Here is a 20,616-nt window from a genome sequence, read left to right on the forward strand (position 1 = left end):
ATAAATCATTTAAAACGTATATAAAATCTGAAAATACAACAGAATTTTTTTTTTTCTTAAGTGGTGCTTTAATATATTTTAAAGTGATGCTTTAATATATCAGTAACAATATTGTAGCTGGGAACTGTCACGTTGTGAACAGAGAGTGTCCCCGACATGGACCTGAGTAAGGTGGATGAAACGCTGCTCCATTTACTGGCCTGGCAGCGCCTGCAGCAGCTTCTCCCCACGTCCACCTCTGCCTCCTCCTCGTCTTCCTCTCCAAGTACTGCTGGCAAGAAAGGATTGCTCAATGGGCTCTTAACTCCAGGTCAGTGCATATTTGTGATAGAAAATAAAGGGGAAAAAAAGATGGAGAGAGAATAGTATAGGAAAAGACATACCTTTAGATGCAGATATATGTATGTGTATATATTTTGTATTTCATATATATATATGGTGGGTGTTTTTAAAGACATGCCATAATTATATAATTCAGTAGCAGTGGGCTGTTAACTCCAGGTCAGTGTATAGTTGTGGGGAAAAGAATAGAAAAACAGTTCAGTGAAAGGACAAATCTTAATCATATGTTTCAGTGCTTCAGTTGTTTGGTGTGGTTCAGTATAGGTACAATACTTGGAATTTTTAGTTTAATCGTGGCTGTTGTTGAAGTGAAGAAAGACCAGGGAAACATGTTTATCTGTCTTTTAAATAAAAAGAATAAAATTCTTGGAGGTGTTTTTTTTTAACAGGCAACTGGCATAAAATGTTGCACATCAGTAACAATGTTGGTTATGTAAATATATATATACAAAGATTCTGCTGTGATAAACTTTATGTGACACTTATTTATGGTATATTTCAATGAACCTGCATCACTGATGGCAGTGTGTATGATATTTGCTCAAGGTTCATACAGTCACGTCTTAGTCTTGAAAAGTCTTAGAAACAAAATCAAAAAGACAAAAAGTGGTGAAAATTGATCATCATTATGGGTATATATATATCTGCTGAACTCTTTCGTCAGCAGTGTAGCTCTTTTTTTACCCCCATTTTTGCTTTGTGTTTGGTAGAGGAAATTTTCAGTTTGATCTGCAAAGGGTCTGGAAAAAGTTGAATTTTGTTTGGTCAGGGCTGTGGGAACTGTTTGTTCAATGCCCAGTAATTAATGTAATGATCTTGATGCAACATATAATATATGGGGAAAAAAGAGTACTTTTCAAAATTTGTTAAGTTTCCTTTCAACTTGACATTCTGGAAATTTGCACTTCAATCAATCAATTTCTGACAAAGCACTTGCCCACACATAAATGCAGTCTTGCACACACACACAGTCCAGGGCACAAACACGCACTCACAAAGAATCATAAATATTTGATCATTTTACCCCTGTTGAGGTGTGGAGGATGTGAAATGATGTTGTTATTGTACACAAAATCAAACAAACAGCTGTCAATTTAAACACATTAAATTGGTGGTAAAAACAGTTCAGTGAAAGGTCATATCATTTTGTAATCACACACACTCTTCTACTCAAAGATCTCAATACTCACTCAATTACTTACCATAGTAAAATACCTGTAGGGAGTATATCCTCTTGTAATTGCGCACACACTCTTACACGCTCACTCTCAATGTCTCATACTCATTCAGTCACCCGTTCTATGAAAGTATCTATAGGGATCATAATCTCTTGTGTTTGTGTACACACATTTTCATACTTTCTCTATAAAAGTACCTGTTGGGATCATATCCTCATGTAATCAAGCACACATACACACACTGTCATACTCAGTCATTGTCTCTGTTAAAGTGTTAAAGTTCCTGCAGGGACCATATCCTCTTGTAATCATGCACACACACTTGCACACTCACTCTTCTTCTGTTTGAGGGCCTCGGCTTCCACTTTCACTCGTATGTACATGAGTGGGCTTTTATATGTATGACCGTTTTTACCCTCCCATGTAGGCAGCCATACTCCGTTTTTGGGGGTGTGCTTGCTGGGTATGTTCTTGTTTCCATAGCCCAATGAATGCTGACCTGAATTACAGGATCTTTAATGTGCGTATTTGACCTTCTGCTTGCATATACACACGAAGGGGGTTCAGGCACAAGCAGGTCTGCACGTTTGTTGACCTGGGAGAAAAGAAAAATCTCCGCCCTTTGCATACCAGGTGCCATTACTGAGATTCAAACCCGGGACCCTCAGATTGCGCCCATCACCCACTCACTCATACTCTCTTACTCAGTCACTCACTCTGTCAAAAGTACCTGTTTTGTTTTTTGTATAGGTGACAGTGAGGTACGTGCACGTGCCGTGCTGTGTCCTCTGGCTGGCAAGGGGCAAGCTGTTTCCATGCCGTACCGCACACTCAGTCTGGGCACAGGTAAGAATTGTAGTTCGTGGCATGAATTTGTCATAAAATGCTGCATTTGTAACATCTTTAACTCACTCGCTGCCATTGTCCGCATATGCGGATTTGGATTTTAAAAAGTCGCGCTGTTGGAGTGACGTGTCGGATACGAAACTCAAAAGCAGAACTGATTCTTAAGCTATCTCCGGCCAACTTTTCATTCACACACACTGTGTGTGTATAATGACACGCTCGTTAGCAGACGACAACGAAGCATACCCTCGGTCAGCTCTGCAAGTTGTTTGACAAGATGGCGTTGGCGTTGCGTCGAAATGTTCGACACGGTAGGAGAGGTCAAACGCAATACAGCGTTGAAGCTACTTTAGAAATGATCCAAACTGAAGACTCCGATGTTGAAGGAGATAATGTTGATTCGTCGGACAGTGGTTTTGAACCATATCCCGATGAACTGGAAATAGATTCGGCCACTGAAGAGGGTGTTTACAGTGGAGAGGAAAGTGAGTCCTGACCATGTGCCACTGGAACGAAATCACTGAGGAAACGGACGACTTTGCTGGTGTTTTTACCAGTGATTGGACTGAAAATGGTGAGTGTGTATGTATTTTATATATATATATATATATATTATATATATATATATATCTGTGTGTGTGTGTGTGTGTGAAAGAAAACAATGTCACATGCTCAGGTGTACAACTGTGTGTGTGTGTGGTTGCATGCATATATTTACTTATTTTCTGTTTTAAAATAACATGGAGTTTATTTGTAGAACAAGGTGCTATAGAAATGACAGTAATAGTACTAATACTGATGATACTGTCATTTTTGTTTGTAATATTGTAAAAAAGGTTGTTTTATTTTACTACATGTAAAAAACTTACCACATTATGTTTCCATTCACATAAATATTTAGAATAAACAAGGGAATAAGCAAACAAATAATTTAAACAATAATAAGAAGAAAGAGTCAGACCTGCATCATCATTTGTGTGTGTGTATGGTTGCAGGTCATGTTGCTGTGCTGAAGTGGCAGGACAAAAAGCCAGTTCACGTGCTGACAACAGTCATGCTGCAAACTACCATGGTCAGTGTGACAACACAACACCATCCTGAAAGACAGAAGCCAGCTGCAGTACAAGACTACATCACCAACATGGCTGGAGTGGGTATGAGTGACCAGCTACTGCAAGTGCAAGGTCTGTGAAGACCTGTTCAAGCGCCACAACACACCAAGACACCAAACTGCCAACTGGTGTCCAAAATGTGTGTGAAGCTGTGCCCAGGACTCAACATCACCTGCCATGAGCTTTTTCACTCCAGACAAGACTATTGTCAGTGATAATACATCAGGTTTTTGTGTACAGTGAACTCCTTTTTTATGTAGAGACAATATTTTTTTGTGTGTGCATGAATTTCAACTTCCTCCACCATCTGTTCATACTTCATTGCATGTACTAGGTCTTCAGTTCCTCAAGTAGTGTTAGGATGTGCTGTGGAACATTTGTAAGCTGTTCAAGAACACTTGGTTTTCCTTTCTGATGGGTGCAAATATGCTACAAAATACACAAAAAATGGATACCGTGATCAACAACAAGATGGTGAGTAAATAATTTAATTTTTTGCACAAATATGGAACAATATTCACTGAATACACATACTAAATTTCAATTGTGTGGGTGTTTATTTGTTTTTTTGAGAATTTTTTTCCCATCCTATACAAACCCTGGGTTTTCTGGGATTCGCAAGGGCAAAAACTCTTGGCATGGAGTGAGTTAAAATGAAGTTGCAGTTCTCCTACCAAAAACTTACATGTAGTAATGATACTATCTTACACAAGCAACATTTTCTGTCATCTAAAAAAACAACTAGTAACATCTATTCATTTTATGTTGTATGATTTCACTTCAGCTTTTGATACTGTTCAGCCACACATTATTGCAGACAAGCTGTTACACATGCACACCAGCACTTCTACCATTCTCTTAGTTTTAGACTATCTCACAAACTGTTAACGGAATGTCAGACATATTCCTGGTCTTATCCGTCAGTTTAACCAATACTGGTATACAGCAGGGCTCAGTGCTGTCATCTTTTGAATTTTCTGTGTACACAGCTGACTGTAGGGCCTCACGTGATGTCTGCGTGATCAGTTAGTACAATGATGACATTGCAGTGATAAGACCAATCACAGATGAAAACACTACACATGACAGACCGTAAATAACAATTTTTTTTTAGTAGTGTGAGAGGAACTACCACGAGCTATGTGTTGACAAGATGAACGTGATGATTGTGGACTTCAGGAAAAACAGCAGCCACCCCAAACCTATTGTCAGGGGAACCAAGATAGAGCATGTAGATGCAAACAAATACAGGTATGTCCTCCCTGGCAAGTTCAGATGGAAGCAGGAGAAGAGGGGAGTCTTAATATGATGCCAACAGTTGTTTTTATTCTTTCACTGTTCAAGTGTCTTTCCTTCTGATCTTACCCGCTTGGGTGGCATTGTTTTTAAATAAGACAAAAGATAAGATTATAAAGAAAGTTGGGGGTGGGGCGGGTGGGATAATACAAAGGACTCAAGATATTCTGGGCATACTACACAACATACATAACAGGCTGACTAACATTCTACTTGACAAGATACATCTGCTGAAAAAAAGGGTTTGTCACCTGATTGACTACAGTGGCAGGCTGAGAGCACCAAGGCTAGGACAATCAGATGCACAAACTGGTTTGTACCGTGAGCCATCTCTTGAACAGTGGCTGACCAAAAAAATGTCCAAAAGAAGATACTCTGTATCGGTGTGTGTGTGTGTGTGAAAGTGTGAGTGAAGGAAGTCCAAGAACAGAAATCCTGGAGGAGGAGAAGGGAGCTGGGGGTTTGCAGAGGGGATGGGAAGATCGAGAGAAATCATTTGAATATACATGTACTGCAAAACGGTTTCAAAATGAATGTTGTTATATGCAGTACTTATCAATTTGAATATATCTTTTCGAGATGGCTGCCAGAAAAAGAGGGCGCTAGTCAGGGGGGCATAGGGGAGGTTACCTACCTCCGGGAGGTTATCGGCCATAGCTGCTTTCATTTTCTCCGCATAGGCGGATAGTAGTTTGCACAGGACAGGAATATCAAACCCTTGTCGGAGTCTGCACTAGTGGGTCATGGTAAGTATGTTATTTAAACGTAATTTTAATTACACGTACTTAACCGGGCCCTACATCCTAGCCAGCCCTCCCATGAAGGGGTGTCTATCTTTGCCGTCCAAGTTTTAGCGGACCCAAAAACTGCCCACTGGGCCGGAGACAATCACCCTAAGCCCATCTTTTCCACTCCTCTCTAGTAGCAGAAGGCCTGGGTAATAATTGTTTTCCTCTACACTTGGGAGAAAGGCATATTGACGAGGACGGATGCGTCTCACAAAGCACAACAAACCGTCCATTAGCCACAGGGGCGTACCTTTCTGCCCACTCATACCAGCATGGCAGATGCCGCATTCAAGCACATCAGTTCGCCCCATAACCTTGCTTGAACAGAGATCCAGCATCAACGTCTCAAACAATTGGCGTTTGAAAGCACTTTCTGCACTTGGTCTTCCCTGCCCGATCCTTTCAGACTCAGCACACAACCACTGCTATTTTAGGAAGAAAATTTCCTTTTTATGCCTGTATGTTTTTGTGTGCCTCAGTTTGTATATGTGTGTGTGTGTGTGTGATGAAAGAAATGAAGTGAATCTACTTGATTCAATTTTTATTTACTTTTATGCTATTTATATCTTTTGAAATGTTTCTATTTATACATGTATGTTATTGTGCTTTCATTTATGTGTAAATCGTTATGAGAAGACACAAAAAATTCCATATGAGGGATTAATGAAGTGATAATGTATTAGAATAAACACATGAAAGAGCAGAAATGGCTGTGGTCGTTCACACAAGCACATACTCATAGCCAGACAAATGAATGCCAACGATTTGTAATTTCACACTTTTTTTTTCTGGGAAAGAGTGGAGAAAGAAATTATGTGACAGATAAGAAAATACATTAGGAAAAGAATGGATAAAGAAATCCTGTGACAGATACAGAGTATATTGGATGTTTGTAACAATTAGAAATGAAAATTTACCCAGAAATGTGTTTGTGCTTCTGTACTTGTTTTAGATTGGAAACAGGAAAAGAATGGAGAAAGAAATCCAGTGACAAATAAATCAAAACTTACCCTGAAATCTGTTTGTGTTTGTGTACAGGTGTGTTTTAAGTTGATTATCATAATTTACCCTGAGGTGTGTTTGTGCTTATGTACAGGTGCTGACACGGATGTTCAGTTGAATCAGTTTGGCCACTGCAACTTCATCTCCAGCAAACATGCTGTTATTTTCTATGATGAGGTCAGTTGTTAATGGAGGCAGAAAAGTACTGTCCCATCATTCTACAAACCAAAATTTAGCGTAGATGTTAACAGGCACATAAACCACATAATAAGTCAGGTGAGGCCATGATTTCATAGAAATAAAACATGGAAATTGTGGTGTTTGAAAAATCCAAAGAAAATTTTTTCTTCATAATATTTATTATCCTTGATTGGAAGTTGTTGCATTGGCAGCAGACTGAGTGTGGTCAGCATGTCCATTTATTTGTGTGTTGAACAATATTTAGTGATGGGGGATATGATGAGTGGATAGGACAAACCCAGTATAGGAGATATAAGAACACATAGTTATACCACACAAAACTAGAAAAACTAACTGTAGGATACTAGGAGCAGCAGTATACTGTCCATAAAGTCAGGGTTGTTGATGTTGCATATTTTCTTGCATTCTGTTGGCAGATTGGTATTGGCATATTGAGAACATGTATTCAGATTGAAGGACAGTCAACAAAACGATATCTCTGCTTGGCAGATGACCAGACACTTTGAACTTCTGAACTACAGCGAGTTTGGCACAACTGTAGACAATGTGCTCTATTCCTGCGACTTCTCAGACAAGCCAGCCACCACTGCTCAGCCCACACCAGTTGTGGCTGCTGTCCGGGATATCATCGCCAAAAGCAAGAAAGAGAAGAAGGAGAATGAGGACAAGGCCAAAGACAAACGCTACATAATGTCAGCAAGGCCTCGAGAGGTATAGAAAATTCTTTTGACTTTTGTACATTTCTTATCTTCGGGAAGCTCTAGGAATAATGACGTGTTATATGGGTTTGTTGTTTTTTTTCTTTTTTTAGCCTGAACTCGGCAGACCTGACAGGCCAGGTGTGGGTGATGGAATGAAAATTTGCAGGTCTTGAGAATATTGCTCTCTGTTTCCAGTTTTTTGTGATCTGGGAAGAAAATGTTTGAAAATATCTGGTGAAAGGGGTGTGGGGCGTGAATGGAAAAAATATGGGAAAGGTAAATTTACTTTTGCCAGTGTGTGTTTATCTTTGGTAAGTTTATAAATATCAATTATTTTGAAAGCATTTTGTCAAATCAATAAAAAGAACTTTGGAAATGTAATCCAATAGTGAAAATGTGTTTGCATACACATGGTGCTCATATTTTTCAAATATATTCAACAGGTTTTGTTTTTTTTCCACATTAGATTGGTATCTGTTGCCAACTTATAAAGAATTCTTCTGTGTTGTGGGTTGCCATTTCCATGTTCACTTATGTCAGCAAGTGGGGTTTTATAGGTATTATTGGTTTGGTCTGCTGTTTAGGAGTGTGTGAACTAGGAATATTCTTGAACTTACAGTTTCCATAATCTGGATTATGGGATGTAAAATGTGCATGTTTTATGATTTGCATGTGCATTCATACATTAAGTTTTTGAGGCACAGGCAGGTCTGCATATTTGTTGGCCTGGGGCCGTATTCAAGAGCCCAGTGTGCCTGTGGGTAAATGTGTGCCTGCGGGTAATCTGTCTGAGGCAAGGCTAAACTGCCCGAGGGTTAGTAATATCCGGTATTCAGGAACACAGAAGCGTACCCGCAATTCTGCAAATCCAAAGGCAATTTACCCTTTCTATCTGCCAAGGGTGACTGCCCATGAAGTGAAGGTAAATATGGTGTTTGTTGCATTAGTCTTGTTAAGGGAAAACAGGTGTTTTGTGGAGAGACAGTGTCTTGAATACGGCCTCTGATAGTTTTATTTTATCCTTTGTTCGCTTCGCATTAAAAAATGACATATTGAGACTGGCAGACGTCATTATATTCGATATGAATTACATATCTAGCTGTGAAGTGAGAGCACTTGCAGACGATAAAGTATGGAATGCCCAAAGTTTGCAAGTCGAAATTTGTTCATTCCCGAGAAATATTTAAATCCGAACTCTGCTATTTTTTTTTATTTTTTTTTGCCATTATCTGAAAAGCAGGAAGGACAATGTGTCAGAGTGCAAAAGTGGCTAGATTTGACAGGTTGCTGACTCTAAGACTTTAATGGATGCTTTGCCATTGAAGCTTCTTCTTTTTTTCTTCTCTCTCTCTCTCTCTCTCTCTTTTTTTTTTTTTTTCATACTGTGGCGTGGTGCAAAGTAAAAGCATGTGCAGAAGGGAATCCCCAGGATTTTTATTTCTAGACCACGGGTTAGCTGCCTGAGTGCACTTTGTGTGTCTTAAATATGGAGATAACTTAGCCTTCAAGGTAAACTAGAACTGCAGGTCCCTGCCCTGTCAAGGGTAACTTGCCTTCAGGCAGATGATTTTTGTCTTGAATACGGCCCCTGGGAGATCAGGAAATTCTCCCCTTTAACCCACCAGGTGCCATTACCACAGGATAGAACCCAGTACTCTTAACATTGAAAGATCAATGCTTTAACCACTCAGCAGTTGCACCCGTCATTACACCCAGCTAACTGCTGGTGTGTGTGTGTGTTTTCTCAGCCTGGACGATAGTGTGGCTGCAAAACCAATAGCCTGAGTTGGATAGAACCCAGGACTCTTAACATTGAAAGACCAATGTAAATTATGTTTTAACCACTCAGCAGTTGCACCTGTGATAACATCCAGCTAACTGCTGATGTGGTTTTGTTTCAGTCTGGATGACAGTGTGGCTGAAAAACCAACAGCCTGAGTTGGATAGAACCCAGGACTCTTAACATTGAAAGATTAATGCTTCAACCACTCAGCAGTAGCACCTGTCATGACACCCAGCTAACTATTGGCGTATTGTTTCAGTCTGGACAACAGTGTGGCTGCAAAACCAACAGCCTGAGTTTGATAGAACCCAGTACTCTAACATTAAATGATCAATGCTTTAACCACTCAGCAGTAGCACCTGTCATGACACCCATCTAACTGCTGGTGTGTTGTTTCAGCCTGGACGACAGTGTGGCTGCAAAACCAACAGCCTCAGTTTGATGGGCAGCAGCGGGGCAGGCTGGGAGGGCACTGCCATACTGCACCATGGCAGCTTCATCCAAGTGGGTTGCCTTCAGTTCGTCTTCAGCATTGTCGATCATCAGTCGGCGTCCTCCGATCTCTTGCCTCCTCCTCGCTCAAGAGCCCCTGAGCAGATGTCCCTCCTGAAGACCCATTTGAAAGCTGCGCAATAGTTTCAGTTGTGTGTGTGTGTCTGTATCCTCTTTTTTGTGTGTGTGTTTTTGTTTTTGTTTCCCCTTCAGTTAGTTGTTCAAGTACTGAGGCAGCAGTTTTGATATTCTGAGGGTTAGATACAGTGTTTGGTGTTAAAAGTTGCATGCTGCCCGTTTATGTTTACTGACTGTAGAGGAGGGTTGTGGCAGAACTGTGTACGAAATTAGGATGCAGTTGTATATTTATGAACAAATTGGGGAGGCTGTATGCGTCTTGTACACAAATGCGTTTATTTGTAAATAAAATTAATAACAGAGCAAGCAAGCATTTTCTAGCAATTATTACAAAAATGCAAGCTCAAAACACAATATCAATTATGGGGGGGAAATGTGGTAAATTTGTTCCGTTAGGAAATCTATTGAAAAGCAATCAGAGATCGCCACATAGAAATAAACAAAAACATCCCATCTCTTGCATAGTCAGTCGATCAAGGAGCCTGCAGCTGATTCTTTTGATGTTAGCAAGCAGAGATCCTTGTGACCAGTTGGCATAATGCTGAAAACAAAGTGTGCATCCTACAATTTTGTGTTGAAACAGAAATTGATCTATCTTGTAATACACTATTTTTGACACTTTGAAACAGAGAAATTGATCTATCTTGGAATACACTATTTTTGACACTTTTTAACTTCCTTGTGTCATGGAGGCTAATGTATTTAAATGACAGAGCTGCTGACACACTGCAGAGCCAAAGAGTAATGCTTTGACCTTCACCTTGAATGCAGCTTGTCGGAAGAGGCTTGTTTACTTACCACATTCTGCAAATTTGTTGTTTTTCTCCTGCCTGGTTATTTGCACGGTTTCAGTAGCATTTCTCCTATCCTGATCATTCCAAGTTCCCCGATACACAGCCATACCCGAGTTTGTCTGTCATTGTCCCAGCACCAGCAGTCTAGAGGGAACTGTTGATGTCAGGCTGCCACAAGGCCATGCATATGAGGAGACTCTGCACTGCTGCTGAGTCTCTTTGGTGGTGTTTAGTCATGCCAGTTCTGATTTAGGACACAACCTACTAAGCCCCCATCTGACGACAGTAATCGCTTAGTTGTGGAGCCAGACTGAGGGAGTGTTCCCCCAGAGTGGAGACGACTACAACATCCCAACAAAGTTCCCCCATATATCTGCCGATACTGTAGACTACACCTTGAAAGGACTGACATCAAGCATGGAATCAAAGGGTAATCGAAACCAATCCCCATGCTGATGATGAAGGCTCACTGAACTAGTTCAGATTTCAGATTTCTCATGCAATAATGACAGTGATCGGAGTGAGGAAGTCTTTTCTCTTGTTTGTTTTCTTTGTTTTGTGGTATTGCAAACAGTACCATGTTAAAGGTTGGTTGGTTTGTATTTCTTTTTATCACACAGATTTCTCTGTGAAATTCAGGCTGCTGTCCTCAGGGAGAGCGTGTCGCTACACTACAGCGCTACCCATTTTTAAAAAATTTTCCTGCGTGCAGTTTTACTTGTTTTTCCTATCAAAGTGGATTTTTCTACAGAATTTTGCCAGGAACAACCCTTGTGATGTCATCTAGTTTCTTACAACCTAGTTGCGAGGTTACTTCACTTTCATCAGGTTGATCATCATTTGACTGTGCCTGATAGCAAGTGCACCCTATTCTAGCATTGTTCTTGAAATCTTGTAAAATTTAGGGGAGGTGTCTTATGCACAGGAGCGCCTTATAGACCAAAAATTATAGTATTTGCTCAGTCACTTGTAAGATTTTGACAGACATTATATATATGTGCCTTGGAGCCACAGAAAGTCAAAAAGATATGTGGGTTGCTACTGATAACATCTAACACTTAACATGTTTGTGTTAAGTTTTTGTTGATTTTTTGGGGGTGGAGGGATGAAACAATGGTCTTCAATAACACAGTTAAAGGGCTAAAAAAAAGTGTTTTTTTTTTCTAAGTGGTTGTTTACACTTTGCAGGTTAGGTTAGATGAAGTAACACATTTCAGACTGAAACAAAACTTGAATTTCTTGTTGTTGTTTTTTGTTTGTTTGTTTGTTTTGTTTTTTGGCTGCCCCATCATCTGCGCCGTTTCAGTGGCATTACTCCCACACCGCTCATTTAGATTCCCCCATACACAGCCACACCCGGGTTCGTCCGTCGAGCGTCGGCAGTCCACAGGGAACCATTGATGTTAGGTCACCTGGAGGCCACACACCAGAGGAGACCCTGCACTGCTGCTGAGTCACTTCGGTGGTGCCTGTTCTGATTGAGGACACCACTTACTAAGCCCCCTGCTAACGACAATAATGGCTTAGTCGCGGAGCCAGACTGAGTGAACGTCTCTCCCAGAGTGGAGACCGCCACCACGTCTCTCAAACAACAGCCCCCCATGAATCTGACGACATTGATAGGACTCGCCCCAAGCACGGAAGTGGAGGGGTATCGAAACTGAGGTCACCATGAGAGCAGGGCATGAAAGGCCACAGACTTTGAGACTGTTTTGTTTTATATTGATGACGATGAAGGAGGAGGAGGATGACGATGATGATGACGATGTTGCTGTGGAGGTCCATTTTGGTTTGGGACTGTGTGACAAGGCTGTACTCTATGCTTCCTGTCATAATGATATCCCGGCGTTAACCAGGCCTGAGAGATACAGACACTTGCAGTGTTGGTCAGGTAATTAGAGCAACACACCCAGAGATGCATCCTTGAAGTGGATGACACTCGACTGTGTGGTCCCAGTCTCCCCATTTAAGCCCACAGCATATTCAACTCTGGGTAGGAGCCAGCCACGGGCCGAAAAACCCACCTCTGCGGGGATTCGAACCCGCGTCATCCCAGCTGAAAAAAAGATGTGGGTTGCTACTGATAACATCTGACACTTAACATGTTTGTGTTAAGTTTTTTTTTATTTTTTAGGGCTGGAGGGATGAAACAATGGTCTTCAATAACACAGTTAAAGGGCTAAAAAAAAAAAAAGTGGTTGTTTACACTTTGCAGGTTAGGTTAGATGAAGTAACACATTTCAGACTGAAACAAAACTTGAATTTCTTGTTGATTTGTCTTTGCCTAAAGCAAACTTAAAAATAATTATAAGAAGAAAATTGATCAAGACATAGATAAACTAGGCAGAACTATGCACAGAACTTCAAAAAACTACAATTGCGATTGCTGTACTTTTTTCTCTCTTGTTTTTGTTTAGATAAGGAACAGTAGTGATGATTTATTCAAGAAAAGGCCACAGCCCTGTTTAAAGGTATTATAGAATTCACAACAAAAATGTATCAAACATATGTCAACCACATACGTATATTTCAGCATGCTGTCATTTCATAACAAAAGTACACCATCTTTGGATGGACTTAACGCAAATGCTATGCAAGATTTCAAATAATGTTTTCCTTTTTTCTTTTTTCTTTTTTAACCTTTAGACTGCCATGTAAGGCATTCCAGAACACCGGATAATCCGCTCACCTGCTACTGCCACGTAAGCTGTTCCCAAATGGTGGCTACATATCTCTTGTCATGCAAAAGGTTTTTTTTACATAGTGTGGGGCTTATAAGGTTAGTAGCTGTAGATATGCAAAAGTACCTCTGACTTCAGTAACTGAGAAATCCCCTTCATTTCTTGGGAGTGTGGTTTTTCAAATGATTTTACTGGCTGACTGGAGTGGAGCATGTCAACTCATTGTTGATGTGGGCAAGTGAAATAGTGATGCCTGGTCCAAGCTGATATGTAAGCAAAACTAAACGCTGTGACACATGGATTTAACTGCTGCTTAATGAAAATTAGAATGCTTGGGGAAGACAAAGATGATCTGCAATCTGACGATTCTTTGGAAGAGGAAGGTGAGGAATATCAGCCTCCAGTTCCTCTTCTCTTCTCCCAGAGAGCAGAATACAGTTTGACTTTGCTAACAGAAAACAGTACTGAGTTGATTTGAGAACAGAACACACTGTGTACGTCAGTCTGGCCCGCGAGGGGTAGGAGGGGTGGGGGAGGTATCAGATTACAGTGTACAGAGTGAAGCAGGACATGAGATGGAGTGGGGGAGGGCAGTAGTTTGGTGGAGGTAGTTTATTTTCAGGTCAGTAGGTTTGACATTGGGTTGGTGATTTTAATCCAGGACATTCATGATTTTAATCCTGACATTCTTTCGTTTGTAGATGTGTGTGTTTGGTGTATTTGTTCATGTGTATTTTTGAAAAATTCTTGTGGATCAAATTTTCATTTTGTCATGACAAAACACTTGTTTTCTGAATTTTCCATTCACTTTCAGAAAACATGTACTTTTAGCTGTGTCACTTAAAAGAATCCAGTTTTTCTCTGCACCCTTTTTTTGTGAAAATTCCCAAGCAAATAGAATTTGGTTATTTGCCAAATGTAGGCAGGCTAAGGGTTGAATAAGTATAAAACCAAAATGGCAAAATATCCCAGAATCTGCATTTCAGTCCGTTCCAGGTCAGTTTGGTGTTATTTGAGAATCTTCTTCTAGTTGACGTTATTCTTCAGTCATAAAAGTTTTATCTGTATGAAATTAGGGTGGCTTTTCCCAGGGAAAGATGATCACCATTTCTGATGGGTGGGGGGATGGGTATGTGTGTGAATGTTACTTTCAATCGGAGGGTGGTGGAGGATTGTAAATGTTACTTTCAAAGTGGTTTTTTTCCCCCCAACATAGTATTGGTAGATACTACACACTTATTGCCGTGGGTTGTTTTAAGAGTTAGTGCATGCTGCACACAGGATTTCAGCTGATCGTCTCATTTGAAAGAGAGACCTCAATCTTTGGGGAGCAGAGGGGTAGATGTTGTAAGAGGGTAGCGTGGGGGGGTACTTGTTGAGTACAGAGGATTTTTTTCCATCTTTACAGGATGAAGGAAGGGCACGGAAGACCCAGCGGATCCAATACTGTTCAAATTGTACATATCTTGCCAATGGTAGGGGAAGGAAGGTAAGGTAGGGAAAGCTTCAGTAATAATCCAGTCATTGCTCACAAATTTAAATGTCAAGCCATCAGTGTTCCTGATTACGTACATATGTGTGTAAATGACACACTGATTTCAATTTGACACACAATATTTTTGCTACATGCATCATAATGATGCACGCTTTTTCACTGAAAAAGAACTGCTTGTAAACCGGCAAGCACTGGAAGATGGGTCTAGCAGACAACAAGCCTGTTTAACACATTTACTTCCCTTTCTGGAGATGGAAACGTCTACGCAGAGCGCATTCACACAATCATGCACCATACAAACGCTAAAAATGTCACTGATGTGCTAGCTAGGGCACGAATACCCGTTTGTCAATTAAAAGCTGTACAAGCAGAAATTCTAAATTAATTATTGGTAAGACATGTCATCCAGTCAAAATATTGGCCGTGGGGTTTTCAACCACAGCAAATGCGGGCCCATCAAAACTAAGAATGAAGACACTGTGAAGGCTGCACGAAAAGGTATCAGGCGCAAGTTTTAACTGCATGACTGTAGGAGTTCTGCTCTGGGATACTTTTCTGCACAATGTGCATCTCAGGTTCACAGTAAAAAAAAAAAAATATATACATATATATTTTAAAAAAATTAATGCTTTTGAAAGCAGCTACTTGGCAACCAGTTTTGTTTTTTGTTTTTTAAGACAACCTGACACAGTGACAGAAGATTCATTTCAGAAATTCTGTCAAAAGAAAAAGCCCCTGAAGCTGGTTTCATGTAAATGAATAAATGAAATTAAGTTGATCATAATTATTTAGGTTATAACTGTCGGATGCATGATGCCTGACATGCTTAATTTTGGTGGTGGTTTTTTTTTTTGTTTTTTTTAATGTGACTTGGTACTTGTACTTCAGAGAAGATAGAAAATTTCCTTTTTTTCCCCCCTTCTTTTTATAGTTTTGTTTCTGACAGTGATACATAAGCCCAGACCATGATAGCAGTCATTTCGTTGTGGCCTCAAGGCCTGACTAAGCGCGTTGGGTTACACTGCTGGTCAGGCATCTGGCAGATGTGGTGTAGCGTATATAGATTTGTCCAAACGCAGTGACGCCTCTTTGAGCTACTGAAACTGGCATTGAGACATCATATTTTTTGGTTGTTACTGCAATCATTAAAGAAATAATAGTTAAGACTTTTTTTTCTTTTTTTTTTGCCAGTGTGTGTTTGTGATGTCTTAGGAACAAACAAAAAGCAACAAGCTGAAACATGGGATGATTTATAGTCTGATCCTCAAACTTTGACCCAAATCCCCCCCCCCCCCCCCCTTTCCCCTTCCCAAAATGAGACATTCATATTGACCCTCAAAATTATACGTGCATTGGGAACACTGAGCTGTTGAGAGTGTACCCACATCTCTGCTAGTACAGTGGTCCAGTTAGTTCCCACGACAAAAGTCCAGCCAGTTGTTCAGTTATTGAAGACAGTCAAAAGTGTGATGAAATTCAGGGTTGACATAAAATTCATACATATAATGCTTCGCCTCACCTCCACTTAAGTCCATAATTTTTATGTCATACTCCTAGACTAGCTGGCCTTTAATGCAAGACAGAAAAGAATTGGGGGAAAAAATTCAAACATGCCTAGTTACAAAGGGTGCAAACAACTGTAGGTTAGTAAATGTGAAACTACAAGATGGAATAATGTATATGATCCTTAGATAAAATAATGCATATGATCCTGCCACATGGGGTGCAGCAAAGATTCTGGTATTTTGTAGGAATCAAGCCTAAGACTCCCAGTTTGTACCCACAAGACTACTGCATAAAGAATTGTGTTTTCTGTATGTGTGCAGTTGTAGATCAGTCATGGGCTGTGAATCATTCATTTGAGAAGCTTGTAGACGTCGAAACTAGACTTTAAAAAAAAAGAGAGAAAAAATTAAGGAGTGCTTTTTAGAATTTTTTTGTCATTAAAACTTTTTTTTGTTCTCATTCACAATGCCATTTTGTTTTCTCTTCAATTTGTTTTTCTTCCCATCATTGACTCACATGTGTAAACAAAGTGAGGCAGTGTGATAACCCTGTTTTGTTTGTCTGTGTGTATCTGTGAGTGGGTGTTATGTATGAATGTCCATGGTGAATGTTAAACAAATTTATTTTCTCTGAAAGTAGTTAATCTACACCAAATGATGCTGAAAAATAGAAAGGAAATAAAAGCTCTTTTCACATAAACCAGTTGGAGCGCAATTTTTATGGAAACTTTTATTTTGTTCACCTCCTGATCCACAAGATTTTGTTGGTTTGTTTCTGATATTCTGCTGGATTGACAAAAACGATGTTTAATTACAGATACTTAACCGTGACCCACTTGTGCAGACTACGGCAGGGGTCTGACATTCCTGTCCTGTGCAAACTACTATCCGCCTATGCGGAGAAAATGAAAGTAACTACGGCCAGTAACCTCCCGGAAGTAGGTAACCTCCCCATTGTCCCAACGGCTAGCGCCCTCTTTTTCCGGCAGCCATCTCGACTCCTGTTCCTGTGCACTTCATACGGCTAAGTTTTTTCGCATTTTCTATCGATTCTTTGGCATTTCTGCTTTTTGTCCCATTATGTCTTCAGACAGGTCGCAAAATTATGTGGCTCGATTGGGAGATCAGACTAAAATTAAGGCACGATCACAATCGCTTCGCAATCACTCTGGGCCCTCTACCTCTGCCTCTCTCAACAACGCCAACCCCATGCCTCCTCCACTACCTCCAGTTGACTCCAGACCCCCGCTACCTCCTACGCCTCCTCAGGTGACTTCTAGGGGTTTGTTACCCCACACCCAGGTCAGTAGTGCCATTGATGTTATTAATTTCGACCCGCGAATGGACTCGACGCAGTTCGCGATTTCTCGGCACTGCCAGTCGGCAGTGCCCGAGTTGACCTCTATCCCTTTCCCCATGCCCACAGCCTCAACAATGGATTTTAACACAAGCCCTTTGGGGAAACAACACCATATGTTTGCTCTGAATCCGCACACTTGACTGGGACCTATGTGTGTTGCGGCCGTGACATCGGATCACGAGCCCCCCACGCGGCATGCCTCGACGGTCTCGGATCCATTGGCAACCGAGGTGCGTAGGGATGCCCTCCCCATGTGTAGGGAGGGAGGTGGACCACTAGGGGACACGCATGCGTACCTCCCCTTGTCACGAATTCCTGATCTAAGGGAGGTAACTCCTGCTTCGGCACCCTTACTGGTGACTGCCACATTTACTTCCCTTGCACCGGCACTGCCCCTCGCCTACAGTGCAGGTGTGTGCACGGTTCCAACAAAAAATGCAGTGATGACCCCATCTGCCATACTGCCGGTTGCTGCTGTTTCCCAGCCACTAATGGTTTCTCAGCAAGCTGCTCATCCAAACAACCAGCAACTCATTGTTAACTTGCTGCAGCAATTATGCACCACTCTGCTTCCTGGTGTCACACCTTCTACTACTACTGCTCCTTCTTCTGCTGCAGCAAATCAGCTTCCACCCTCCTCTACCACCTCCCAGCAGCTCCTCTCCCCTACAACAGGACACACTCATAGCACCCAGTGCAACCACACCGGTCACGTTCTCAGCACACAGCCTGACCCATCATCCTATGCCATAGAAGAGACATTTTCTGATGGGGATACAGATACAGAGCAACCACCTCCAGAAGATAATCAGCTGGTTTCCTTGCAAGAAGCACTAGCCCTCCTGGCTTCCTACACTCCAGATAGGGTGGAGACAATTCAAGCACCGGGCACACCTCAGACCCACGGTGCTGTGGAGATTATGGGCATCCACAAATCCTCCCATGGCCCTCACTATGCCTTTACACAGTCGCCCATGGTACTTGACGCCCTGCAAAACACACTGGCACGCATCAGGGGCCAACCCATCAGCGATGTCCCCTCTGACTCTGTCCCAAATTTTCCAGCCTCAATGGGTCGAGGGAAATTCTTGAAAACCCTCCCCAGACCCACTTCAAAACCCCCACTTTTAGCTCCGGGTCCTAGACCCCTGCCTCTTTCTCAGGAAGACCTATTACTCCTCCCACACAACTTGCATGGCAATCGCATTGTAGCATTGCCTGACAGATTCCTTATGGATTTGGAGGAAGCTGTCAGAATATCACTAGAATCGACTGCTGCCATAGACAACTTCCTTGCGGGCCTTGCCACAGCCCTGATGGAAACCCCCAATGATCAACCAGCCGGCCTTGACATCACCATCTTCTCCCCTTTTGTCCAGCAGATCAGCCAGCTTCTCATGCGATCTGCAAATATACAGTCGCAGGCCTATATAAATGTTATTTTGGCCAGGAGGGATGCTGTGCTCGACAGCTCCCCATACGTGCGCTTTCCACCAGAGCATACTTCCCTCAGAGCTCTTCCCACCACCGACGGTTCCCTCTTTGGTCAAGTCTTCCCCACTGCGGCCATAAAATTTCTTGCCAAAAATCAAACTCCCAGTACACCCTCTCCCATTCTTTTCATCATGACAACGAGGACATATTCCTCTGCCCAGTCAGGGCCCTGCGCATATACCTTAAAAGGTCGCGTCCCTTCCGATCGTCCAAACAACGCCTCTTCATTAGCTGGAACCTGGACCATCCACGTGACATTAGCAAAAGTCTCTGTCACGATGGATAGTCAATGCAATTAAAGGCGCATATGCAGGTGCAGGGTTGAGACTTGATGCCTCCTCAGCCAGAGCACATGAAGTCAGAGCATGGTCCTCTTCTCCTGCTTTAGCCCACTCAACACGGCTGCAAGACATCATGGATACTGCCTACTGGAAAAACCCTGCCACCTTCGTCGCACACCTGCAGGATGATGGCTCAAGAGGCATCGCTTCTGTGGTAGTTGCACAACAGGCCATTGTAGCACAAAGACCTTAGAACAGGCGAGCCCTCCACCTGTTCGTGCTATTCTGCACTAGTGGGTCACGGTTAAGTATGTGTAATTAAAAGGTAATTTTCTAGCTAAAATTGTTTAAATAACATACTTACCGTGACCCAATTTTAAGACCCTCCCGTCCTCCCCGCTTCCTGTTCTCCCTGCTCGCTGCGCTGGTGATGGCATATTGCCATCAAAAGAGGGCGCTAGCCAGCGGGACAAAGGGGAGGTTACCTACTTCCAGGAGGTTATCGGCCGTAGTTACTTTCGTTTTCTCCACATAGGCGGATAGTAGTTTGCACAGGACAGGAATGTCAGACCCCTGACGGAGTCTGCACTAGTGGGTCACGGTAAGTTTGTTATTTAAACGAAATTTTAGATAAAAAATTTCTTTTTTGTTCTGGTGCAATTTTAAGACTGTATGACATTCCTTGTCTGCAGGTAAATGAAAAAGAAAATTCTGGGCAGACCACACAGAATACCACTAACTGAAATGTTACTGGATAGACCATACAGAATAACATGATGATGATGTGTCTGGACAGACCACACAGAATAACACTAACTACAATGTTGATGTGTTTATTGCAAACCAAAGGGTATTCAGTTAAATAGAAGGAACTTGCTGAACATTCGAGTCGGCAATCTCTAACATTCTCATCTGTCATCTTGCCTTTAAAGTCCGTGTCTGTGGGAATTGTTCACTGTGTGATAGTTAGTTCTGTTTTGAAATTGTATCAAGCAGTTGAGTAATGGAAAAGAATATTATGTTTAGGCATACACAAACACATAAATGTAAGTTATTTTGGATGTTATTGTTTTTAAATTGAAGTATCAAGCAGTTAAGTCATGGAAAAGAGGAATATATTAAAAGTT

At 41.6% G+C, this 20,616-nt stretch overlaps 1 protein-coding gene across 2 annotated transcripts in view; it reads left to right on the plus strand.

Annotated features, from left to right (window-relative positions):
* LOC143288410 (PHD finger protein 12-like) overlaps positions 1-15,705 on the plus strand; it is a 39,308-nt gene extending 23,603 nt beyond the window's left edge. Inside the window, exons 11-16 of one of the 2 annotated variants that reach the window (XR_013056091.1) lie at positions 143-310; positions 2,271-2,366; positions 6,659-6,741; positions 7,255-7,476; positions 9,649-11,861; positions 12,889-15,705. Coding sequence is in view for 1 of the 2 variants with exons in the window: in XM_076596845.1 (XP_076452960.1) it covers positions 143-310; positions 2,271-2,366; positions 6,659-6,741; positions 7,255-7,476; positions 9,649-9,885 (806 nt within the window). In the remaining variant the exon portion in view is untranslated. The other variant, XM_076596845.1, reaches the window with a different exon arrangement.
* Positions 15,706-20,616: the final 4,911 nt, after the last annotated feature.

The sequence above is a fragment of the Babylonia areolata genome, chromosome 12, assembly GCF_041734735.1.
Source record: "Babylonia areolata isolate BAREFJ2019XMU chromosome 12, ASM4173473v1, whole genome shotgun sequence".
NCBI lineage: Eukaryota > Metazoa > Mollusca > Gastropoda > Neogastropoda > Buccinidae > Babylonia > Babylonia areolata.